The 27788-nt window shown below is 37.0% G+C and overlaps 1 protein-coding gene across 6 annotated transcripts in view; it reads left to right on the top strand.

The window, feature by feature from the left end:
* LOC122911610 (zinc finger protein 570) overlaps positions 1 to 26943 on the top strand; it is a 39105-nt gene extending 12162 nt beyond the window's left edge. For all 6 annotated transcript variants that reach the window (XM_044256512.1, XM_044256511.1, XM_044256508.1 and 3 more), the window contains exons 3-5: positions 4861 to 4987; positions 5511 to 5606; positions 23033 to 26943. In XM_044256512.1, the coding sequence (XP_044112447.1) occupies positions 4861 to 4987; positions 5511 to 5606; positions 23033 to 24390 (1581 nt within the window). In that variant the 3' untranslated portion in view covers positions 24391 to 26943. The remainder of the gene's footprint in view (positions 1 to 4860; positions 4988 to 5510; positions 5607 to 23032) is intronic.
* Positions 26944 to 27788: the final 845 nt, after the last annotated feature.

Raw genomic sequence — 27788 nt, 5'->3', positions numbered from 1 at the left:
CCCACCTCATTCAGGATAAATGCTGAAGTCCTTGCCTTAGCCTGCAAGGCTGTACATAATCTGGTCCACTTTTTGAGCTCAGGTAATCACTCCATTTGTAACTCACTCACTCAGCTCTAGGCACACTAATGTCCTTGTAGTGAGCTGAGTACATTTAAAAAAAAAATTTTTTTTTTACCTGAATACATTCTTAACTCATAGACTTGTACTTGCTGTTCCCTCTGCCTGGAATGCTATTCCCCAAGATACAGACTAACTTCTTCATTATAGATTCTGCTCAAACATTCATTCCCTCAGCAAATTTTTATTGAGCACCTGTTGAGTAAGAAGGCTTAGTCCTTGGTCCTCTTCTCCACCCACACTCACTCCTTTGGTAATCTCATTCTGTCTCATGACTTCAGATGCCATCTATATGCCAACAATCACCAAATTATATATAGTCGAGACCTCTCTCCTGAAATCCAGACTTGTATATCCAGCTACCTACTTAGCATCTTCATTTGGTTGTATAATGATACCTCAAACTCAAATGTCTCAAACTTAGTGAAACAAGCCATTAGAAGTTTGGGGGCACATAAGTGACACGATCTAATTCTCACTTAATAGAATCACTCTGGCTACTGTTGAGAATAAACTGAATGGGACAAGGATAGAAATAGGGAAACCAATTAGGAAACTTTTACATACGTCCCTGTCTCAGTTACACAAGCTAAAAGTCTTCCATCATGAAGTTCTGGTTTGTTCTATGTTCAAAATATATCCAGAAGTTGACCACTTTTACTACCACACTGCTTCCATTCTGGTCTGAACTGTCATCTCTCATCTAGGTTATTGCTTTGCTCTTCTACTTTTTCTTTCTACTTCCACCCTTCCTCTCTTCTAGCCTATTCTCAACAGAGCAGTCAAAGTGATTCTGTTACACAAGTCATATTATATGATTCTTCATGGTAGGAATAGAAACAATAGAAAGTATAGGACATTCTTTCAAGTATTTTAGCTGTAAGGGAATAAGAGAAAGGGTAGTAACTGAAGTGTGGTCAACAAGGTTTTTTCAAGATGGGTTTATAGCTGTATTCTGATATTTAAGATTCAGTAGAAAGGGAAATTTGAAGATGAAGAAAAGTGAAGAGGGGATTGCTGGAACACTGCTTGAGTAGGAGGAGGATCTGAGGGCTAGTGGACAAGTGGAGGGGTCAGACTTTGCTAAGAAAGTGTTTGTTCATATAGACTAGTAATAGGAGCAAGTTAGAGTATGTTGGGACAGTGCAGATAGATGTGTAGATGTTGTGGGAGATTGTAGAAATTCTCCTAGAATGGATTTTGGTTTTTGAGTAAAACAGAAAGCAAGATCATTGGTAAGGATGAGGAAAAAGGTATTGAAGATTTGAGGAGAGAGGGAAAGTATGAAATGGTCATTTAGGGGAGTAGGGACATGAATGGACTAGAGAAATGTATCATAAAAGTATTTGGGGCCTCTTGAGGTTCGTGTCATGAATTTAAAGTGAGAGAAGTTAACATGATTGGTGTGATTTTCTCCAGGAAAGTACAGTGGTTCAAGGTACAGAAATAGAGTATGCTGAGAGATGGCAGTGGTTTAACCAGGTTGGTAAGGGCAGGGAAGTCCAGGGTATATCCATGGGGTGATTATAACAAATGGTAGTGCTAGGAAGTGAAAACATGGTAAGTCAGTGATTTGTAGGTTCTAGTGGGGTCAAAGAATTATCCTAATTGGGGTACCAGAGGGCAAAATTTGGAATATAGGAGGTAGAAGTCAGAATGGGAGAGCTGAGATTAGGGAGGGTTTGCTACTTACTGGTAATGACAAAGTCTGGGGCATGGCATTGGAAGTGAATGACTATTGAAGTGTGGAGGACAACACTACGGGAGGAGAGAAGGGACATAGAACTGGGAGGCCTGGTTGTTAGGAGGATTATTTATACAGATATTGAAATAACCAAATATTATGTATGATAGGAGCAGCATTGGAGAGAGTGACAGTGAGCCAGGCGCTGAAGTGTTGAAGGAGTGACAGAGTATTGGTATCTACCAGGAACTGGTAGACGACTAAAACAGGGAGGGATGATAGAGTCTGATTTCATAAGATTTAAAACTAGGTGTCTTTCAGGGAGGTGGGAGGAGTAATGGTCTAAAAATAAATGTAAGGAGCAGAGACATCACCTGCCTTACCTCCAGGTGCTGTGGTACAAGGAATGTGGGAAATAAAAACACTCACCACATGACAGGGCTTCAAGGGAAGTAGTCAGTCCTCTCAGCAAGGAGCCATATTTCTATGCAGGCAGAAAGGTGAAGAGAACGGTTGACTTTCTTCATCCTGGCTTAATTATAATTATAATGGATTTTGAAACCAAGTATTTGGTTAGAGATCAACATTTTTTTTTTTTTTTAGAGATCAACATTTTATTTTTATTTTTTTTTAATTCCAGTGTAGTTAACTTACAGTGCTATATTAGTTTTCAGGTGTACAATATAGTGATCTAATGGTTCTATATATTACTGGGTGTGCATCAAAACCATTGCTTTCCTAACCCCTTCACCTATTTCACCTATCTGCCTCCCCCCACCTCTCCTCTGGTAACCATCTGTTTGTTCTCTATAGTTAAGGATCTGTTTTTTGGTTTATCTCTCTTTTCCCCCCTTTGTTCATTTGCTTTGTTTCTTAAATTCCGCACGAGTGAAGTCATATGGTATTTATCTTTCTCTGACTTATTTCACTTAGCATTATACTCTCTAGCTCCATTCGTGTTGTTGCAAATGGCAAGATTTAATTCTTTTTTATGGCTGAGTAATATTCCATGGTGTGTGTGTGTGTGTGTGTGTGTGTGTGTGTAGAGAAAGAGAGAGAGAGAGGTCAAATATTTTTAAGAGATTATTTGTTAGAGATCAGGTATTTTAAAGTAATAATTTAAAGCTCCTTATGTTGATGCCATTATTTTCATTAACTTTCATTAAAAGAATCATTGAAAAGTATATGTCATATATTAAAAAATAGTTATACATTTATTATATATATTTATATAAGGTAAGGAAAACATTTTTGGAAGCATATATGGCATATGAACCAAACTCTTAACAGGAACATTTCTGCAATATATGAGGGATGTTATTGGTAGGGCAGAGATGAAGAAATTCACAAACTACTTCACATTATAAATAAGAAAAAGTTACTGAGTGTTGTAAAACACGTTTTAAAAAATAACTTTGAAAAAAATAAAGAATTTTTTAAAGATTTTATTTATTTATTTGAGAGACAGAGAGACAGTGATAGCAAGAAAGAGCACAAGCAGGGAAGAGAGGGCGAAGCAGGCTCCCTGCTGAGCAAGGCTCGATCCCAGGACCTGGGATCCCAGGATCCCATCATGACCTGAGCTGAAGGGAGATGCTTAACTGACTGAGCCACCCAGGCACCTCTGTAAAACACTTTAGTAATTTTTATTCTGTAGAGACAGTTTATGACAAAATTGTATCAAATGCCCAATAAATGTTTTCTTGCCTTGACAGATTCACCTCTTCTAAAAATTATATACACACACAAACACGTTAGCTTTCATCAGCAGGTGGTCACATTATAGCAAACTAATATCCAGCTGAATCACAGCATAGCTCCAAATTTTAAGCACTTTGCCCAGCCCCTATAGACAGAAGCAATATTCTGAGAAGAACACCCATTTCTTTCTTTTTTTAAAGATTTTATTTATTAATTTGACAGAGAGGGAGAGATCACAAGTAGACAAAGCAGCAGGCAGTGGGGCTTGTGGGGGGAAGCAGGCTCCCTGCTGAGCAGAGAGCCCGATGCGGGGCTTAATCCCAGGACCCTGAGATCATGACCTGAGTTGAAGGCAGAGGCTTAACCCACTGAGTCACCCAGGCACCCCCACCCATTTCTTTATACAAAATTTTAAGTACTCTGGGTTAAAGTATTTGAATTTTAATAGAATCGATGATCTGCTGTCCTTGGTCTAGCACAATTTTCAGAGATATAGCAAGAACTTTCTGGTCTCCCTCTCTCTCTCTTTTTTAAAAAATTTATTTATTTATTTGAGAGAGAAAGAGAGCATGCACAAGGGGAGGGGCAGAGGGAGAGAGACTACAAGCTGAGCACAGAGCTTGACAACGAAACTCGATCTCAGGACCCTGAGATCATGACCTGATCAGAAACCAAGAGTGGGATGCTTAATTCACTGTGCCACCCAGGTACCCCAGCACTTCCTGGTCTCATTTTTGATCCTCTCATAGTTTCTTGGACTCTTCAGACTGATCATTCATTAATTCAGTTTATTCAGCAAGTATTTGAATGCCTCATGTGTGCCAAATACTGTCCTATAACTAGGGCTGTAACAGTGAGGAAAGGAAAAATGTATTCTGCCCTCATGGACTTCACATTTTTTTTAAGACTTTATTTATTTGACAGACAGAGAACATAAGCAGGCAGAGAGGCAGGCGGGGGTGGGGGGAAGCAGGCTCCCTGCTGAGCAAAGAGCCCTATTCGGGGCTTGATCCCAGGACCCTGAAATTATGACCTGAGCCAAAGGCAGGGGCTTAACCACTGAGCCACCCAGGTGCCCCTGGACTTGACATTTTAGTGGAGGTTGGGAGCACACAATAACAAAATAATTAAGTGCCATGGCAAACAACAAAGGAGGGTTAGGGAAATACAGAACAGGAGTAAGAGCTTGCTATTATAATACAGAATGATCTGAGAAGTCCAAGAGGCCTGAGGGGGAACGTGTTTGACTATTTTGATTTGAGGATGTAATATCAGGGAAAGCACAGTATACCTAGGGCAAAACAAGTAAGGTGAATATAGTAAGAGATGAAGTTATTTCACTTATTTCATTTCAGGAGTTGGTAACCTTCAGAGATGTGGCTGTAGATTTCTCCCAAGAGGAGTGGGACTGTCTAAATTCTTCTCAGAGGCATCTGTATAGTAATGTGATGTTGGAGAACTACCGGATCTTGGTGTCCCTAGGTAAGGATATCTTATCCTTGTAAAATTGAGCTTCTGCTCATAAAGGCCTACCATTATTTTGAATCTTTGGGTGGCATCCTCAGTGCTTGGCTGAAGTTGCTGTGCCAGAGTAATGGTTTAATATTTGTAAAGTTGCCAGTAGATGGGTCTGTTATTAATCTATGCTGGAAGCTTCAGCTTTCCTGTAATTTGAATACACATCCTTTATATATTTTTCTCTGGCTTACTGTAAACTCCCTCTTCCCTGTTGATCAAAGGATTGGTTATAAGTTAGGTTATATAATAGCGTTTGACTATGGACTCTGAAAAACAGTCTGAGGGGTTTGAGGTGGCGGGAGAGTGGGAGGTTGGGGTACCAGGTGGTGGGTATAATAGAGGGCACGGCTTGCATGGAGCACTGGGTGTGGTGAAAAAATAATGAATACTGTTTTTCTGAAAATAAATAAATTGTAAAAAAAAAAGTTAGGTTATAAGTTATGGGATATCCTCTGCATGACCAGATTGTTTCTTTTCATACACGCAGGACTTTGCTTTTCTAAGCCAAATGTGATATTATTGTTGGAACAAGGGAAAGAGCCCTGGATGGTGAAGAGAGAGCTGGCAAAAGGCTTGTGCTCAGGTGAGTGAAGAGGAAATAGGCAGGCAAAAACCTCTGGAGATGATGGCTCAGCCTGACTTAGAGGTATCATCTCTTCATTCTTTGTTGGCATGTTCTCTGATGTTCTAGGTCTTACTAGAAACTTGAGGCCTTTTAATGTTCTCTCCCATTTATTCTTCATGGTCCCTCCTTTAATACTTTGCTCCCTCCTTTCTAAAAACTCATTTATCTATTCTGAGTCCCATTCCTTCCCAGTTTCATAAGTCTCTTCCAGTCTTTTAATCTTTTCCTAATCTGATAAACTTTTTGAGCTGTACAGACAGCTGTAACTAAAGGGCTAGATTCAAGTCTTGATTCTTACATGCAATAAAATTTTAGGCAAGTTACTTAATCTCTCTATTTTTATTTTGTTATCTATAAAATGGGATATACTTCTTTTTTAAAATTTCTTTTCAGTGGGCGCCTGGGTGGCTCAGTGGGTTAAGCCACTGCCTTCGGCTCAGGTCATGATCTCAGGGTCCTGGGATCGAGTCCCGCATCGGACTCTCTGCTCAGCGGGGAGCCTGCTTCCCTTCCTCTCTCTCTGCCTGCCTCTCTGTCTACTTGTGATCTCTCTCTGTCAAATAAATAAATAAAATCTTTTAAAAAAATTTCTTTTCAGTGCTCCAGAATTCATTATTTATGCATCACATCCAGTGCTCCACGCAATATGTGCCCTCCATAATGTCCACCACCAGGCTCACCCAGCCTTCCATCCCCTTCCCTCCAAAACCCTTTGTTTTGCAGAGTCCACAGTCTCTCATGGTTTGTCTCCCCCTCCAATTTCCCCCAACTCACTTCTCCTCTTCATCTCCCCATGTCCTCCATGTTATTCCTTATGCTCCAAAAATAAGCGAAACCATATGATAATTGACTTTCCCTGCTTGACTTATTTCACTCAGCATAATCTCTTCCAGTCCCGTCCATGTTGATACAAAAGTTGGGTATTCATCCTTTCTGATGGAGGCATAATACTCCATAGTGTATATGGACCATGTCTTCTTTATCCATTTGTCCATTCAAGGGCATCTTGGTTCTTTCCATGGTTTGGCAACTGTGGCCATTGCCACAATGAACAATGGGATATAGATAGCCCTTCTTTTCACTACATCTGTATCTTTGGGGTAAATACCCAGTAGTGCAATTGCAGGGTCATAGGGTAGCTCTATATTTAATTTCTTAAGGAATCTCCACACTGTTTTCCAAAGTGGCTATACCAACTTGCATTCCCACCAACAGTGTAAGAGGTTTCCCCTTTCTCCACATCCTCTCCAACACATGTTGTTTATTATCTTGTTAATTTTTGCCATTCTGACTGGTGTAAGGTGGTATCTCAGTGTTGTTTTGCTTTGAATCTCCCTCATGGCTGGTGGTGATGAACATTTTTTCATGTGTCTATTAGCCATGTGTATGTCGTCTTTGGAGATATATTTTTAAAAGTGCTTTGACAGTTCCCTTCTCATATTGTGAACTCAAAGGCTGTTAGTTGCTATCAGTGCTATCTCCATTATCATATGGTTTCACTTATTTGTGGAAAATAACAAATATCATGGAGGACAAGGGATGTTAGAGAGGAGAAGGGAGTTGGGGTAAATTGGAAGGGGAGGTGAATCATGAGAGACTATGGACTCTGAAAAACAATCTGAGGGGTTTGAAGTGGCGGAGGGGTGGGAAGTTGGGGTACCAGGTGGTGGGTATTATAGAGGGTACGGATTGCATGGAGCACTGGGTGTGGTGAAAAAATAATGAATACTGTTCTTCTGAAAATATATAAATTAATTAAAATAAATAAATTTTTAAAAAATCAATGGAAATTAGAAAATGCTTAGATATACATGATAACAAAAACACAACCTATCAACATATCATATCAACATATCATGATATAAACATATAATATATGTGGAATATATTCCTAATATGGTTTTAAAAATTTTTATTTCTAAGTAATCACTATACCTAGTATGGGGCTTGAACTCACAATCCCAAAATCAAGAGTCATATGCTCCACTGAGTGAGCCAGTCAGGTGCCTCTGTTCCTAAGTCTTAAGTGCTTAAAATAGAGAAGAGAGACACTCAAAAACAATGAATTATCTAACTTTAAAAGTTAAAAAAAGATTGGGGCGCCTGGGTGGCTCAGTGGGTTAAAACCTCTGCCTTTGGCTTGGGTCATGATCCCAGGGTCATGGGATCAAGCCCCACATCAAGCCCTTGGCTCAGCAGGGAGCCTGCTTCTCCCTTTCTCTCTGCCTACTTGTAATCTCTCTCTCTCTGTCGAATAAATAAATAAAATCTTTTTAAAAAAAAGTTTAGAGGGGCACCTGGGTGGCTCAGTGGGTTAAGCCGCTGCCTTCGGCTCAGGTCATGATCTCAGATTCTGGGATCGAGCCCCGCATTGGGCTCTCTGCTCAGCAGGGAGCCTGCTTCCCTCTCTCTCTCTGCCTGTTTCTCTGCCTACTTGTTACCTAGCTCTGTCAAATAAATAAATAAAATCTTTTTTAAAAACTAGAATAAAAAAAGTTTAGAATAAACAAGGGAAGAAGTTTAGAAAGTTTAGAAGTTAAAAAAGTTTAGCATAAACAAACAAGGGAAGAATTAAATAATAAAGAAGATAAATAAATGAAATTTTTAAAAGAGATTTTTATTTATTTGACAGAGTGAGAGAGCACAGGCAGGGGGAGCAGCAGGCAGAGGAGATGGAGAAGCAGGCCGTGAATAAAGAGCCTGATGTGGGGCTCGAACCCAGGACTCTGGGATCCTGACGTGAGCCATCCAGGCACCCCCATGAAATTTTTAAAAAGATAAATTAGAGAGGATCAGTGAAGTGAAAAGTGTCTGAAAATACAAAAAAAAAGAGAAATCCATGGAAAATTTTGTTTCTCTCTTTTTGGAAGAAAAAAATAGGTTATAATTACAAACAATGCCAACTTTAGATAAGAGAAGATAATGGTAACTTTATATAATAAATTTGAATATTTACATAAGACATAGAAATTCTTAGAAAAATACTATAACTCCATGATTATAAGAGAAACAAGATCTTGTAATAAATTGAATTAGTTGTTTAAATTCTTTTCATAAGAAAAATCACAGGTCAAGATGAACAAAGTTCTACCATTCAAAAAACAAATAATTTTGATTTTACACAAATTATTCTAAGGAAGAAAAAAGAGGAATACCCACCAATAAATGTTAAGAGAGTAGTATCTTGATTCCAAAATCTGACAAGAAGAGTACATGAAGGAAAAATTGAACATCAACATTACTCACTGATTACTGTAGATGCAAAAAACCTAAAAAATATATTGGCAAACAGCAAGTAGCCATGAATGAAAAAGATATAAATGGGTTTGTCTCATGTCTATAAAGTTAGTTCAACATTAAAAATGTAATATGTAATTCACCATGTTAACAGATGAAAAACTAAAAACCATCTAATCATCTACAGAGCTGGAAAAACATTTGTTAAAACGTAAAAGCTTTCTTTTTTTTTTTTAAGATTTTATTTATTTATTTGACAGAGATAGCACAAGCAGGGGGAGCTCCAGGCAAAGGGAGAGGGAGAAGCAGGCTTCCCACTGAGCAAAGAGCCCAATGTGGGGCTCAATCTCAGAACCCTGGGACCATGACCTGAGTCAAAGGCAGACGCCCAACCAACTGAGCCACCCGGATGCCTTTCAAAAGCTTTCTATAATGAAACTCTAGCAAACAGAAGCAAAAAGACCCAAAAAACCTTTAAATATCAGTTATTAATAACAAAATATGAAAGCACTCTCATTAAGACCAAAAGTGAGCAAGAATGCTTGCTATCATCACACAAAACTATATGAAATAAAAAGCATCCAAATCAAAAAGAATGTCTTCACTATTAGATGACATGATACTGTATATAATAGAAAAATCCAAAAGACTCCACCAAAAAATTGCTAAAACTGATAAATGAATTCAGTAGTGATTATAAATGTTGCAGGATACCAAATGTACAGAAACCTGTTGCATTTCCATACGACCAAAAATGAAATAGCAGAGGGGTGCCTAGGTGGCTTAGTGGGTTAAAGCCTCTGCCTCCGGCTCAGGTCATGATCCCAGGTTCCTAGGATCGAGCCCCACATAGGGCTCTCTGATCAGCAGGGAGCCTGCTTCCTTCTCTCTGCCTGTGTTTCTGCCTACTTGTGATCCCTGTCTGTCAAATAAATAAATAAAATCTTAAAAAAAAATTTAACAAGAACATAAAAGACTAGGGAGGAGTACTGGGGGGGTGAGTTGAGTGATACTGACAGAGATATTTACAGTAATACTCATTTTCCTTTTATTTTTTTAAAATTTTTACAATTTATTTATTTTCAGAAAAACAGTATTCATTATTTTTTCACCACACCCAGTGCTCCATGCAATCCGTGCCCTATATAATACCCACCACCTGGTACGCCAACCTCCCACCCCCGCCCCCGCCACTTCAAACCCCTCAAGATTGTTTTTGAGTCCATAGTCTCTCGTGATTCACCTCCCCTTCCAGTTTACCCCAACTCCCTTCTCCTCTCTAACACCCCTTGTCCTCCATGATATTTGTTATGCTCCACAAATAAGTGAAACCATATGATAATTGACTCTCTCTGCTTGACTTATTTCACTCAGCATAATCTCTTCCAGTCCCATCCATGTTGCTACAAAAGTTGGGTATTCATCCTTTCTGATGGAGGCACAATACTCCATAGTTTGTATGGACCACATCTTCCTTATCCATTCGTCCTTTGAAGGGCATCTTGGTTCTTTCCACAGTTTGGCGACCATGGCCATTGCTGCTATAAACATTGGGGTACAGATGGCCCTTCTTTTCACGACATCTGTATCTTTGGGGTAAATTGCAGACCCATGAATTACTTGGGATTTTTAAGTTCCAAATTCAAGTTTTTGCTTCGTTAACTGCACTGTAGTTAGAGAATATGGTCTATTTAATTCAAATTCTTTAGTATATATGTGCTGCCGAAAATTTATTTTATGTCTTAGTGGTTAATTTTGATAAATAGTTGGTATGTCCTAGGAAATAATATCTGTTTCTGGTTGTGCAATATATAGCATTTGATATATGTCCTTTGAATTAGCTCATTAATTTTGCTGATCAAATCTTCTGTATCATTGATTTTTAAAAAAATCTCTGAGAAGTCAATTATAGGAAGACTTGTCCAAAAACTCTAATGGTGAATACATAATTTTTGGGGTAATTCTGACAACTGGTTTTTTATATTTTAAAAGTATTTTAAGGTCATATGTTTTTGCAATTGTTTTATTTCTCTGGTAAATTCCTCCATATATTATTGTTACCCTCTTTAAATCTAGTGATGATTTTTCCCTTAACTATATTGCTTGATATTAGTGTAGCTATACTAGCCTTCTTTTGTTAATACTTCCTTGGTATAGTTTTTCTATTCCTCTACTCCCTTACTTTCTGTGTTTCTCTTATAAAGAGTATTTATAGCTAAAGAGGTTTTTTTTTAAAGATTTTATTTATTTATTTGACAGAGAGAGATTACAAGTAGGCAGAGAGGCAGGCAGAGAGAGAGAGGAGGAAGCAGGCTCCATGCCGAGCAGAGAGCCCGATGCGGGACTCGATCCCAGGACCCTGAGATCATGACCTGAGCCGAAGGCAGCGGCTTAACCCACTGAGCCACCCAGGCGCCCCGCTAAAGAGTTTTTTAGTCTACTCTGATAATCTGTATCTTTTAACTAAATGATGATAGTTACATATTTTGGTATTATTGGTAGAATTGGACTGATTTCCACCATCTTATTTTCTTTTATAAATTCTTTTCCTATATTTTGTTTCTTGACTTTTACTCCATCTGCTACTTTGAAAGATAAACAGTCTATTTCTATTCTTCTATTGGTTAGCTTAAAAAATTTAACATTTATGGGACATCTGGCTAGTTCAGTCAGTAAAACATATGACTCTTGACCTTAGGGTTGTAAGTTTGAGCCCCAGTTTGGCTGTAGAGATTACTTGAAAATAAAATCTTTAAAAAAAAGTTAACATTAATAATCACCTTAACAAAGTCTAAAATTGGGGCACCTGGGTGGCTCAGTGGGTTAAGCTGCTGCCTTCGGCTCAGGTCATGATCTCGGGGTCCTGGGATCGAGTCCCGCATCGGGCTCTCTGCTCAACGGGGAGCCTCCTTCCCTCTCTCTCTCTCTGCCTGCCTCTCCATCTACTTGTGATTTCTCTCTGTCAAATAAATAAATAAAATCTTTAAAAAAAAAGTCTAAAATTAATCCTTACCTTTATTTTCCTCCCTTAAAAATATAAGAACTTTAGAATGATTTAATTTCACTTATCCTCACTTCAGTTTTTTAAAAATATTATTTATTTATTTATTTGACAGAGAGAGAGATCACAAATAGGCAGAGAGGCAGGCAGAGAGAGAGGAGGAAGCAGGCTCCCTGCTGAGCAGGGAGCCCGATGTGGGACTCGATCCCAGGACCCCGAGATCACGACCTGAGCCGAAGGCAGCGGCTTAACCCACTGAGCCACCCAGGCGCCCCTCATTTCAGTTTTTTTAATCCCATAAATTATTTCATTTTATGAAGTTACAAAATTAGACCATTATTTTGTTCAGTTAGTGTTGTTTAGATTTACCCATGTTTCATTTTCTTCTTTCATCATTCCTTTCTATATCCCAGAACATTTTCCTATGTCAACTCCTTTATCAATAAATATACTATTTATACAGTCTGTTTTGTTATTACTAATTTATTCATTTGTTTGGTGTACTTATTTTGCTTTCATGCATATAAGAATATATATATGCACTCATAAATTGACAGTCATTATTTTTATCAGCACCTTAAAGATACCACTCCATACTTTTCTGGCTTCTATTGTTGGTTTTAAGATGTCAGTTTTCATTAATATTTTCTTCCTTGCTTCTTTTAAAAACTACCTTCTCTTTGCCCTTGTTATTCTGTATTTTCACTATGACATATCTAAATTAAATAACATTTTAATTGCTCTACTTGGGATTATGGTTCTGATATCTGACCATTCAGGTCTTAATAGGTCCTGGGTAATGATCAGTGGTTATTTTTCACATATTATCACTTCCCTATTCTCTGTATTTTCTTTTCCTAAGACTCCAGTTAGATGTGGCTAAGACCTTCTTTCTCATTAGGGTTAAACTGAGGGTGTTAGCTTCAGTTGCCCCTTACTTACTTGAAAGTACCTTCTGGAGTCTTTTTGACTTCTGGGAGTTTACCTTAATTTCTTGCCAGCTTTGCAACACATCTAAAAAGAAATTTTCTGTATTTTATGTAACATCTTGTGTTTTTTAGTTGTTTTAACCAGACAGGTTTGTCATATTAACCAGCCTGCTCTATTGCTGGACAGGAATCCTGACACTGTTAAAAGGACTGGCAACTCACTACCATGTTGCGGTCTCTAATTTTATACCCATATACACTCCATGTGAATGAGAAAAGAGTGCATCTATACCTTTTGATAACATGGTAGATTAAATATAATATCATAATGTATTTTCTTAATTTACATTTCTTTGAATACATGAGATTGATATTGTTACATGCATTTGTTACCCAGTTAAAAGTTGTGTCTTCACATCATTTGTCTATTTTTAATGAATTATTAATACATTTTGCATATTTATAAGGGTTCTACCTTATTACGGATTTTTTTCATTTGTTTTATATTAAAAACATTAATTTTTTATAGTAAGCTACTGTAATAAAATTTACTCTTAACTATTTTTAAAGTATATTGTCCAGATTGTTTTGCTACAATCACCAGAATCTTTCCATAGAACTCTTTTCATCTTGTAAGACTGAAAACTCTATATGCATTAAACAGTTAAGTCTCCATTCTCCCCTTCCCTAGTCCCTGGCAACCACCATTCCACCTTCTTTCTTTGAATTTCAATAATCTAGGTACTTGATATAAGTGGACAGCATTTGTCTTTTTGTGACTGGCTTATTTTACATGGGTTAATGTCTTCAAAGTTGAATCACATTGTAGCATGTCTCACAATTTCCAGCTTTTCATTTTTTTTTTTTTTAAGATTATTTATTTATTTATTTGACAGACAGAGACCACAAGTAGGCAGAGAGGCAGGCAGAGAGAGAGGAGGAAGCAAACTCCCTGCTGAGCAGAGAGCTGGGCTCCATCCCAGGATCCTGGGATCATGACCTGAGCTGAAGGCAGAGGCTTTAACCCATTGACCCACCCAGGTGCCCCAATTTCCTCCTTTTCAAAAGGGGAATAACATTTGATTGTGTGTGTGTATATACACACACCACATTTTGTTTATCCATCCATTTAATGACACTTTGGTTGCTTCTATCTTTTGGCTATTGTAAATAATGCTCCTGTGAACATAGGAGCACAACCGCCTATTTTAAGACCTTGCTTCTAATTCTTTTGGGTATATACTTAGAAGAGGAATTGCTGGGTCTTATTTTTAATTTTTGAGGAAATGCCATACTATTTTCCATGGAGGCTCTCCCATTTTACATTCTCACCAACAGTGCCAAGGGTTCCAATTTCCCCACATTTTCACTACCACCTGTTATTTACTTTTTCTTTCTTTCTTTCTTTTTTAATCATAGCCATCCTAATCAGTATGAAGTAGCATCTTGTGATTTTGATTTGCATTCCCCTAATGATTAATGATGTTGAACATCTTTTCATACTTGTTGGCCATTTGTATATCTTCTTTGGAAAAATGTCTGTTCAAGTCCTTTGTCTATTTTTTAGTTGTGTTCTTATCCAGTTGCAGTTCTTTATATATTCTGATATATCCATTTTCAGATGTATGATTTGCAGATGTTTTTCTCCCATTCTGTGGGTTGCCTTTTTACTTTGTTGATTATAACCTTTAATAAATAAAAGATTTTAATTTTCATGAAATTGTTTTACTTTTCCTTTGGTGCTTATGCTTTATGATATCATAACCAAGAAATCATTGCTAAATTCAATGTCATGAGTATTTTTGAGTATTTTTCCCTATGTTGGAAACTAAAAGTATTTTAGTTTTAGGTTTTACATTTAGGTCTCTGATCCATTTGAGGTAAACTTTTGTATATGATGTAAAGTAAGAGCCCAGCTCTTTTGTTTGCATAAGGATACCCAGTTTTCTCGGCACTGTTTGTTGAAAAGCCTGTCCTTTCCCACTGAATGGTCTTTGCACCCTTAGCATCTGTATGTCTTCTTTGGGAAAAAATGTCTATACATGTCTTTTGCCCATTTCTGAATTGGATTATTTGTTTTTGGGGGTTTGAGTGTGGTGAGCTCTTTATAGATTTTGAATATTAACTCTATCAGATACGTCATTTGTAAATATCATTTCCCATTCTGTAGGTTGCCTTTTAGTTTTGTTGATTGTTTCCTTTGATGTGCAGAAACTTAGTCTGATGAAGTCCCAATAGTGTTTGTTTTTGTTTTTGTTTCCCTTGCCTCAAGAGACATCTAGCAAGAAGTTGCTATGGCTGAAGTCAAAGAGGTTACTGTCCATGTTCTTTAGGATTTTAATGGCTTCCTGTCTCATATTTAGGTCTTTCCTCCATTTTGGACTTATTTTTGTGGGTATTATGTAAGAAAGTGGTCCAGTTTTCATAACACCATTTGTTGAAGAGACTGTCTTTTTTCCATTGGATATTCTTTCCTGCTTTGTCAAAGATTAACTGATCATATAGTGGTGGGTTCATTTCTGGATTTTTTATTCTGTTCTGTTGATCTGTATGTCTGTTTTTGTGCCAGTACCATACTGTCTTGTTCACTATGCTTTGTAATATAACTTGACGTCCAGAATTGTGATGCCTCCAGTTTTGCTTTGCTTTTTCAAATTTGCTTTGTCTATTCAGGGTCTTTTGTGTTTCTATACAAATTTTAGGCTTGTTTGTTCTAGTTCTGTGAAAAATATTGTTGGTATTTTGATAGGGATTGCATTAAACCTATAGATTGCTTTGGGTAGTGTAGATATTTTAACAATATTTGTTATTCCAATCCATGAGCATGGAAAGTCTTTCCATTTCTTTGTAGCATATTCAATTTCTTTCTTCAGTGTTTTATAGTTTTCAGAGTACAGGTCTTTCACCTCTTTAGATAGGTTTATCCCTAGCTATCTTATGGCTTTTGGTACAATTGTAAAAGGGATTGAGTCCTTGATTTATATTTCTGTTGCTTCGTTATTGATGTATGGAAATGCAACAAATTTCTTTCCTTTTTTTTTCTTTCCAAGATTTTATTTAAATCCAAGTTAAGTTAACATATAGTGTAGTACTACTTGCAGGAATAGAATTCAGTGATTCATCACTTACATATAACACCCAGTGCTCATCACAGCAACTGTCCTCATTAATGCCCATCACCCATTTAGCCCATCTTCTCCACCCATCTCTCCTCCAGCATGCTAAGTTTGTTCTCTGTAGTTATCATTCTCCTGAAGTGCCTGGATGGCTCAGTTGATTATCTAACTCTTAATCTCAGCTTAAGAGGACTTGAGGGCTCTGCGCTCTGTGTGGAGTCTACTTAAGTTTCTCTCTCCTTTCCCTCTACCCCTCCCACTAGTGCTCTCTCTCTCTCTCTCCAATAAATAAATAAATCTTTTTGAAAAAATAACAGTGGTGACAGTGGACATCACTCTCTTGTTCTTGACTATAGAAAAACTCAGTTTTTCCCTGTTGAGGTTGATAATTGCTGGGTTTTTCATATACGTTGGCACCCTTATCAAAAGTCATTTGACTATATATGTGAGGGTTTATTGTTGGGCTTTCTATTTTCTATTCCATTAGTCTGTATGTCTGTCCTTATGCCAGTAATACACTGTTTTGATTACTGTAGCTCTGTAGAAATTTCTGAAATCAGGAATTGTGGGACTTTGTTCTTGCTTTTCCAGATTTGTTCTGGAAATTTGATCTTCCTTTTCAAGATTACTTTCACTATTTGGGGTCCATTGAGATTCCATATGAATTTTAGGATCAATTGTTTCTTATATCTGAAAAAAAATCATTGGGATTTAACAGGAATTGTACTGAATCTGTAGATAGCTTTAATAGTATATACTTCTTTTTTTTCCAATTTATTTATTTTCAGAAAAACAGTATTCATTATTTTTTCACCACACCCAGTGCTGCATGCAAGCCGTGCCCTCTATAATACCCACCACCTGGTACCCCAACCTCCCACCCCTAATAGTATATACTTCTTAGCAATATTAATGTTCTAATTCATGAACTCAGGGTATCTCCATTTATTTACAGCTTATTTGATTTCTTTCTGCAATGTTTTGCAGTTTTCATTATATAAGTCTCACCTCTTTGATTAATTCCTATTTTATTCTATTATAAATAGAGTTGTTTTCATTTCATTTTCAGATTGTTCATTGTTCATGTATAGAAATGCAACTGATTGGGATGTGTTGACTTTGTATCTTGCTATTTTGCTGAATTTGTTTATTAGTTCAAATGGATGGTGGGGGCAAGTGGAGTCTTTAGTGTTTCTACATAGAAGAGCATGTCATCTACAAACACATAATTTTACTTCTAACTTTATAATATGGATTTTTAGATTTTTCTTGACTAATTGCTCTGGCTAGAACATCCAGTACTGTCATGACTAGAAATGGTAAAGGTAGGCATTCTTGCCTTTTTCCTGGAAATCTTGGAGGAAAGCTTTCAGTCTTTACCATTAAGTATGATTTTAGCTATGGGCTTTTCATATATAATTTGTATTATGTTGAAGTAGTTTCTTTCTATTGCCAGTTTGTTGAGTGTTTTTTATCATGAAAGGGTTATGGATTTTGTCAAATGCTTTTTCTGAACCAATTGAAATGATCATTTTTCCTTCTGTTAATGTGTGTTACATTAATTTTTGCTGAACCATCCTTGTAGTCCAGCATTAAATTCCACTTGGTCATGGTGTATAATCCTTACAATATGCTGTTGAATTCAGTTTGATAGTATTTGTTGATGATTTTTACATCAGTGCTCATAAGAGATACTGGTTTCTAGTTTTCTCATAGTATCTTATAGTCTTGCTTTGGTATCAGAGTAATGCTGGCCTGTATGAGTTTGAATGAATGAGTTTGGAATTCATCACTCCTCTTCATTTCTTTGGAAGAGTTTGAGGAGGATTTGCCTGAATGTTTTAAATGTGTGATAGAATTCACCAAAGACACTATCTGGTCGTAGGCCTTTTCTTGTTAGGAGGTTTTGAATTACTGATACAGTCAACTTACTAGTTATGTGTCTGTTCAGATTTTCTATTTCTTTATGATTCAGTCTTGGTAGGTTGTATGTTTCTTAGAATTTGTCCATTTTATCCAGTTTACTCCATTTGTTGGCATGCAGTTGTTCATAGTACTCTCTTATAATCCTTTTTATTTTTGTATGATTGGTAATAATGTGGCACCTTTTGTTTCTGATTTTAGTTATTCAAGTCTTCTTTTTTATTAGACAACCCAAATAAAAGTTTGTCAGTTTTGCCTGTCTTTTTGAATAACTATCTCTTGGTTTTGCTGATTCTATTATTTTTCTATTTATTTTGCTTATCTCTGCTTAGTCTTTCCTAGCTTTGGATTTAGTTTGCTCTTTTTCTAGTTGGTTAAGATGCAAAGTTAGGTTGTTGATTTTGGCTCCTTCTTCTTTAATGTAAGCATTAATAGCTATATATTTCCCTTTTAGCACAGCTTTTGATGCATCCCATAATTTCTGGTATGTTATATTTTTATTTCCATGGGTTTCAAGATAACTTGTGATATCTTCTTTGGTTGATTAAGTGTTTAACTTCCACATATTTGTGGATTTTTCCAGTTTTCATTTTGCTCTTGATTCCTAGTTTAATTTCATTATGATTGAGAAAGATAATTTGTATGATTTCAATCTTTTTTTATTAATGCATCTTTTATGGACAACGCATATTCTATCCTAAATACATGTTTACTTTTTTGATGTGCTTTATGATTTAAAAACATTTTTAAAGATTTTTTTATTTATCTGAAAGAGTGAAAAATCACAAGTAGGCAGGCAGAAAGAGAGGGGGAAGCAGGCTCCCCTCTGAGCAGAGAGCCCAGTGTGAGGCTCGATCCCAAAACCCTGAGATCATGACCTGAGCCAAAGGCAGAGGCTTAGCCCACTGAGCCATCCAGGCGCCCCTGGATTCTTAAAAAGGTCAGTTTTCCAAACTTCAAAATCTGAGAGAACAGTCTGCACAAGACCGTGCTTATTTCAGACACCAGCTGCAAGTTTGGATCTTCAGGGCTGCCCTCATTTCTGACGAGCTGGCTATAGATAAGGGGGTACCCGCAGACACCCTCACATTTGGTAATTCACAACAGTGGTTCACAGAGGTCAGGGAAGAACTATATTATGATTACAGTTTTATTTTAATAAAAGATACAAAGAACCAGCCAAAAGTAGAGACACCAAGGGCAAGGTCTCCGAGACCTGCAAACATGAAGGGGCCCTCCCGACATTTCAGTGTTTAAAAGAATAAGCTCTCTAGAGAGCATCATTGTACAGGGTTATTTGTTTTTTTGTGTTTCAGTTTCATTATGTAGGCATGATTGAGTGAGTCACTGCTGAGTCCTTAATATGATACAAACTCCAGCCTCCTTCCCTTCCCAAAAGTCAAATTGATACCATGGTAGCTCAAAGCATCAATACTTTAGTTACATGGTTGGTCTTTCTGGCATGGCCAGCCTCCACACTAAATCATCACATTAGCAAAAATTATATAGGGGTATTTGGGGAGTCATAAACTATAGTTATAAACTATCAGGTGTGGTCCAAGGGGCTCACTATGAATAACAGTGACACTCCTTCCAGGAATATAGAGGCTTTAGATGGACCACAAAGTTCTGCGAAATACTTTATTAAACAATTTTTTAAAAAAATTCACAATGCAATTCTGATTATGAGTGAAAGTAATATATTGATTTAGAATTAATGGCTTTACGTTGTTCTTCACATAGAAAAGCAAAGTATGCATCTTCTCCCTTTATGCAGATTTATGGTGGGGGGGCATTGGGTCCCTCATTAGAATTGTAAAGCTTTTGCCTATTTCTTGTAAAGTTTATTTTTAGGCTATTTTCCCTCTTCATTTTTGTTGTCAATGTTACAGTTTTCTTCTGAGGTTAATTATTTTCTTTATGTTTTCCCTTATTGCTTTCTAAAATTGATTCTAAAATTGCAAAATGAGGGACGCCTGGGTGGCTCAGTTGGTTGGACGACTGCCTTCGGCTCAGGTCATGATCCTGGAGTTCCAGGATCGAGTCCCACATCGGGCTCCCAGCTCCACGGGGAGCCTGCTTCTCTCTCTGACCTTCTCCTCGTTCATGCTCTCTCTCACTGTCTCTCTCTCAAATAAATAAATAAAATCTTTAAAAAAAATAAAATAAAATTGCAAAATGATACATTCTTATTTGAAAGAGTAAGTATAAATACTACAGTAATCTCCCTTCTACATAGCTTCTACATTCTATTAGGCACCTTTTATTTATGTATGACTCATTTCTGGTGTTTTGCAAGTCACAACATGCACATAATTCTTTTTTTTTTTTTAAAGATTTTATTTATTTATTTGACAGAGAGAGACCACAAGTAGGCAGAGAGGCAGGCAGAGAGAGAGAGAGAGGAGGAAGCAGGCTCCCTGCCGAACAGAGAGCCCGATGCGGGACTTGATCCCAGAACCCTGAGATCATGACCTGAGCCGAAGGCAGAGGCTTAACCCACTGAGCCACCCAGGCGCCCCGCACATAATTCTTTTTAATGATTACTATCATTAGCTGTTATTATTATTTTTGTGACATTTCTTGACTAATATTCCAGGTTTTCATTTTTTAAAAAAGATTTTATTTATTTGAGATAGAGCACAAGCAGGGAGGAGGGTCAGAGGGACAAGGATAAGCAGACTCCCTGTTGAACAGGGAACTCAAAGCAGGATTAGATTCCAGGACCCTGAGATCATGACCTGAGCCAAAGGCAAGTTGCTCAACTAACTGAGCCATCCAGGTCTCCCAATTTTATTCTTTTTCAGTATTTTATTCTTTTTCAGTATAAACACAGGGAGCAGGGAGCCTGACTCAGGGCTCAGTCCCAGCACCCTGGGATCATGACCTGAGCCCAAGGCAGATACTTAACTGACTGAGCCACCCAAGTGCCCCTTAACATTTTTTTTAACACTTACTCCTTCTTAATCTCTTTTACTTTGTTTTGTTTTCTCAGGTATCTTAATGTTGGAGTGCTTTAGGGTTGTTCATTACTTGCTTCTTTCTCTTCTGTTTATCCACACTCATTCTCTTGGTAATATATTCTCTTTAACTACCACGTATATGTTGGCAGGTGCTTGGGTGGTTCAGTCAGTTAAACATTTGTCTTCAGCTCAGGTCATGATCTCAGAGACCTGGGATCGAGTCCTGGGTTGAAGCCCCCTCTGCCTGCTGCTCCTCCTGCTTGTGCTCTCTCTCTCTGACAAATAAATAAATAAATAAAATATTTAGGATGCCTGGGTGGCTCAGTGGGTTAAGCGTTTGCCTTTGGCTCACGTCATGGTCTTAGGGTCCTGGGATCAAGCCCTGCATCGGGCTCCCTACTCAGCAGGGTATTATAAAATACTTTTATAAATAAAATATTTAAGAAACACATGCATACAAACTACCATGTATATGTTGGCAATTCCTAGTTTAAAATTCCAGACCTCTATCTTAAACTCAGTCTTATGGGTCCATCTGCCTTCTCAGCATTTCCATTTCATTATCTAAAAAAATACCTTAAAAGTTTACTATATTCAAAATTGAACTCCAGATCTTCCATATCTCTCTACCTGAACCTGCTGTGCCCATGGCCTTCCCCTTCACTGTTGTTGGTTAATCCATCCTGCCATTGCTCAGATCATAGATTTGGAAGGCTTGCTTGTCTCATTTTTCTGTTACGGTTCATATCCAATCTGTCAGGATATACTCTTGGCATTTCCTACAAAATATACCTAGAATCTGACCATCTCACTATACCTCCATTGATAGCTCCTTGGTCTGGTTACTCATCTCTTCACCTGGATTACTAAAATCTTAGGTCCCCTTGCTTCTTCCCTATTTTCCACCTTTCAGTATTTTTATTAAACTGTAAATAGATATCACTCCTTTACTCCACTAACACTTCAGTAGTTCTCTATCCCTCTCAAGGTAAGAGCCAAATTCCTTAGAAAGCTTATTAAGCTTATATAATCTTTTATCTCCTGATTTCATCTCCTACTACACCTCTCCAGTAACACTGGCCTACTTACTATTTCTCACACATAGAAAACAAACTTTTAGGCTGTTTCCTTTGCCCAGAATGCTTTCTCCATATATCTAAGTGATTAACTTCTTTGCTTGCTTCAAATATTTGCTTAAATGTTAACTTACTAATTATTTTTACCTCTTGCTTCACCAGCATTCCTAATCTCTTTTACCCTGCTTTTCATTTTCTGTGGCACGTAGTACTTCCTAATATATAATAAAATTTATTCATTTAGCATTTATTTCCCATCCCTCCTAAGAATATAAGGTCCAAGGGGTGCCTGGGTGGCTCAGTCCTTAAGCATCTGCCTTTGGCTCTGGTCATGATCCCAGGGTTCTGGGATTGAGCCCCGCATTGGGCTCGCTGCTCAGTGGGAAGCCTACTTCTCCCTGTCCCACTCACCCTGCGTGTGTTCCCTCTTGCTGTGTCTCTCTCTGTGTCAAATAAATAAGTAAAATCTTAAAAAACTCAGAAGATTATATGGCACAAGTTTCAGTGAATATTCTTGAAAGAAGCAACTATAAGAATGGAAGTTATTTCAGTGCCTGTGTTAATCATACATGCATAAAATTATAACCAAGTCCCTCCACTTCTTTTTTTTTTAAGATTTTATTTATTTATTTGACAGACAGAGATCACAAGTAGGCAGAGAGGCAGGCAGAGAGAGAGGAGGAAGCAGGTTCCCCACTGAGCAGAGAGCCCGATGCGGGGCTCGATCCCAGGATGCTGGGATCATGACCTGAGCCGAAGGCAGAGGCTTTAACCCAGTGAGCCACCCAGGTGCCACTAGTTCCTCCACTTCTAAAATTCCTTAGATTTACCTTATTGATTTCCTTATAATTCTAATCATTCCTCCTTAAGTTTCTGTGTGACCTGTTTTGTTTCTTGCAAACATTAGAACTATAAAAGCCAATTTTCTTGTGGATTTATTAAATTTGCATACTTCACTGGATGAATGTACTTTCATAAATGTTTCTTCTAGTACATGATAGAGGAGATGTTTTCTTTTTTTTAGTATATGTACTTATGAACATATACTAACTGTATATATATATCTATATATGTAACATATACTTCAACTGTACTGTTGAAGCAAGCACAAGACGTTTTCTTTAATTATTATTTTTCAGGCTGGGACTCTATGTGTGACACTGAAGAATTAACTTCAAAGCAGAACATTTATGAAGCACAGTCATCACAGAAGATAATAGAAAAACTCACAAGCTATGGCCTTGAGTATTCTAGTTTGAGAGAAGAATGGAAATGTGAGGGCAATTTTGAGAAACAGTCAGTTAATCAGAAGGCGTGTTTCAAAGAAGAGACAATCACTCATGAAGAAGCCCTTATTAATAAAAGAGCACAAGAATATAACAAATCTTGGGGAGGTTTCCATCTGAACACACTGCTTCATACACAACAGATAATCACCAAAGAGGAAAAAGTTCTTAAGCATGATACACATAAGAAAAGCTTTACAAAAAATTTAATGGCCATTAAGCCCAAGAGTATCTATACAGAGAAGAAACTCTTGAAATGTAATGACTGTGAAAAAGTCTTTAGCCAGAGTTCATCTCTTACTCTTCATCAAAGAATTCATACTGGAGAGAAACCATATAAATGTGTAGAATGTGGAAAAGCCTTTAGCCAGAGATCAAATCTTGTTCAACATCAGAGGATTCATACTGGAGAGAAACCCTATGAATGTAAGGAATGTAGGAAAGCCTTCAGTCAGAATGCACACCTTGTTCAACATCTGAGAGTTCATACTGGAGAAAAACCTTATGAATGCAAGGTATGTAGGAAAGCCTTTAGCCAGTTTGCTTACCTTGCTCAACATCAGAGAGTTCATACTGGAGAGAAACCTTATGAATGTATTGAATGTGGGAAAGCATTTAGCAATAGATCATCCATTGCTCAACACCAGAGAGTTCATACTGGTGAGAAACCGTACGAATGTAATGTCTGTGGGAAAGCATTTAGCCTTCGTGCATACCTTACTGTACATCAGAGAATACATACTGGAGAGAGACCCTATGAATGTAAGGAATGTGGGAAGGCTTTCAGCCAGAATTCACATCTTGCTCAACATCAGAGAATTCATACTGGAGAAAAACCTTATAAATGTCAAGAATGTAGGAAAGCATTCAGCCAGATTGCCTACCTTGCCCAACATCAAAGAGTTCATACTGGAGAGAAACCCTATGAATGTATTAAATGTGGAAAGGCTTTTAGCAATGACTCATCCCTTACTCAACATCAGAGAGTTCATACTGGAGAGAAGCCTTATGAATGTAATGTTTGTGGAAAGGCTTTTAGTTACTGTGGATCCCTCGCCCAACATCAGAGAATTCATACTGGAGAAAGACCTTATGAATGTAAGGAATGCAAGAAAACTTTCAGGCAGCATGCACACCTTGCTCATCATCAGAGAATCCATCTTGGGGAATCACTATCACCACCCAAACCAGTCAATCACCAGGTCCTCTAGACATTCTCATAAATATTTCCAGAATTTATACTCTTTTCTCTATGTCTAATGTTGCCATAGTCTACAATTCATCTCACCTGGATCACCATGCTATAGCTTTCTAACATGTCTCCCTGTATCAACTTTTAGTCCCTTTAAATTCATTTCCCACCATGACCCAAACTGATTTTTTTGAGTGTAAGAATACATCACTGCCTCCAATTAAAACTTTTTTGGGGCTTACTATTGGTCTTAAGCTAATATCTACAGTCTTAAAATTGTCTATGAGGCATTTCATATTTGGTTCTAAACCTTTCAGCCTTATTTTGTTCCAGTCTCCTCCTCTGAGCACTAGGCACTTCCCAGGACTAAGAGCTTAGATTCTGGAAAATCATAGCTCTACAACTACTGTGGCATTATGTGACTTTGAGTAATTTGTTTGACCTATGTAAACCTCAGGGTTTTCTTTAATTCTTAAAATAGGGATAATAAAGGATACTGTATTGTAGAAATGTGATTATTAAATGAAATAGTGTCTGTCGTAGATTGATGCATATTAAGTAATAAATTTGCATGTAAAGTGCTTCACATAGCACAACAGCAGATTTTCAGTAAGTCATGATAGCTTACATGTATTGAGTGCCTACTATGCACCAGGCACTGTTCTACATACTCAACATATATAAACTCACTCGTCACAGCTAGAATAAGATTCCTCAGTGGATAAAGTAGAACATTCCTGGGAAGCAGCAGGTCAGAATTGAGAAAACCCAAACATTTGAGAAACATAAGTGGGAGTCTTCATACTCTAGATAAGTAATCAATATAGACACAAGTAGTAGACCTATACCTACAACCAGTTTTAGGAAGTTTCTAAAGATAATTGGATAAACCAATCAATATAAAGAAAATGGGGATTCACACAGAATACAGAACTCACATTTAGATCAAGGAAAGAAAACACTATCACGATTAACTCCAAAAAACAATAAACATAGAAAATTCATACTATCCCATAAAAAGACACCAGGCTCAAGCAATTGTATTGGGTGAATCTAGGTAAATTTAAGGTTTTAATTGTTCCATACCACAGAAAAAGTACAAATTTTGTAAATTTTTTAACCAGTGGTTGTAAAATTGAAACCAAAAGGGGATTGAGGGAAAGAAGTTGCAAATATATATAGGCTTTTACATATTTGAAATATATATGTTTCCACTCATTCAGTGAATATTGAGTAGCTACTGTTTGCTGGACACTGTTTTAGATATGAGGAGACAGTAGTGATCAATACTAAGACTATGTCCTCATGGAGTTTAAAGTTATTTAAAGGCTCAAATTGAATTGAAATTGTTCATAGTTAAATATAAAATAGATTCTCTCAACTCAGCAAAATGAAGAATAATAAACTGGGAGGAGCATATAATCTAGGCAGAAGAGACTCAGGATAATAATGTTATGTTATTCCTAATTCACAAATTCACTGCAATTAGAACTAAAACTCCTCAGGTCTTTTTGCCCTTTAATTTCACAACTTTGTTCTGAAATTCATCTATGAAGTGTGACTTCTTAAGACACCAAGAAAATTATTGAGTCTGACCTACAGAAATTCTGCATATGAGAAAGATGGTTTATACCTGTAGAGAAAGGATGGATTTGAGGTTATTAGAATAATTGTTTATATCCATTACAGTAAGGGAAATGCAAATAAAACCACAGGTAACTATTTCAAAATCATCACATTGGCAAAAGTGTCACACAGCCAATTACTGGAAAGATGTGGAACAGTAGGATGTTCATACAGTGCTATTGGAAGTAGTTGTATTTAGGATAATTTAGCAATATCTAGTAAAGCTGAAAATGTGCATACTCTCTGACCCAGCAGTTCCATACTTAAACCTACTATAGTCTCTCCTCATGTGTTTAGGGTGATGTATATGAAAGTCTATATCAGCATTATTTGAGAATGAAAAGTTCAAAGCAATCAAAATAACCATTAGGGTGAATGTAAGTTATAGCCCAAGACAAAAGGAATGAAGTAGAGATACTTCTATCAACATGGATAAATCTTTTTAAAAAAAGGATACATGTTAAAATAATATTAATGAAATGGAACTGGAGAGTATTTTGTATGAGATGGTACCACTTATATAAAGTTTGAAAATATGCAAATTGATGCTATGTGTATATGGCTAAATACCATATAGATTTAGTGTTACAACATTCATGGAAATAATAAATCCAATACAGGAGTGACATATGGAAGGGGAAAAATGAGATTGAGAAAAGGATGCAAAGGGAGATATGTTTTAATCATTTACTTCTTTAAAAAATAAGCAAGTGTGGCCAATTCTTATAAATCGATATAACTGGTTGTTGGTTTATAGGTAGGTTCTTATTCTCTGTATCTTTCATAATAAAAAAATAAAGAACATTTAAATATTTGTTTTTGTCAAGTTATTTCCTTGCTATACCTCAGTCATGACACTGGTATTCCCATCTATATTCACCATTCTCTTCAGAGAGAAGCTGACACATAATTGATCATACAGTCTCTTCATTCTTTTAATGTAGCACATTATATTGATTTTTTTTAAAGTAGGTACCATACCCAGCATGGAACCCAATGCAGGGCTTGAACTCACGACCATGAGATCAAGACATGAGCTGAGATCAAGAGTTAGATGCTTAACCAATTGAGTCACCCTGGCACCTAACATCACATTGATTTTTATAGCTAGTACCACCCTCACAGGACTGGGATAAATTGCATTTGGTCATAGTGTATAATTCTTTAAATAGATTGTTGAATTCACTAGCATATTATTATTGCTAGTATTGTGTTGAGGACCTTTGCATCTATATTCATCTGTATTCACAAGGGATACTGGCCTGTAGTTTTTTAATAACAAGGTAATGTTGACCTCACAGAATAAGTTTGGAAGTGATCCCTCTAATTCAAGTTTTGGGAAGAGTTTGAGGAATATTGGTGTTAATTCTTTAAGTGTTTGGAAGAATTCACCAGTGAAACCATCTGGACCTGGGCTTTTCTTTGTTAGGAGGCTTTTGCTTAATGATTTAATTTCTTTTTCTTTTTTTCTTCCTTTCTTTTTCTTTTTTCTTTTCTTTTTTTTTTCCTTTGGCATAGGTCTGTTTGGATTTTCTATTTTTTTGTAGGTCTTTTTGTAGTTTGTGTATTTCTAGGGGTCTATTTCTAGTTTTCCCATTTCACCAAGATTGTCAGAGTGCTTAGCCTACATTTCTCTATAGTATTCTTATAATCTTTTTTATTTTTGAAAAGTTGGTAAAGTCCCTACTTTCACTTCTGATTTTAGTAATTTGAGTCTTCTTTCTCTTGTCTGTTTTAATAGTCAATCTAGCCAAAAGTCTCAATTTTGCTGTTATTTTCAAGGAACCAACT

Source organism: Neovison vison, chromosome 7 (genome assembly GCF_020171115.1).
Source record: "Neovison vison isolate M4711 chromosome 7, ASM_NN_V1, whole genome shotgun sequence".
Taxonomy (NCBI): domain Eukaryota; kingdom Metazoa; phylum Chordata; class Mammalia; order Carnivora; family Mustelidae; genus Neogale; species Neogale vison.
The sequence above is the reverse complement of the archived record's forward strand: the minus strand, read 5'-3'. Positions and strand labels throughout refer to the sequence as shown.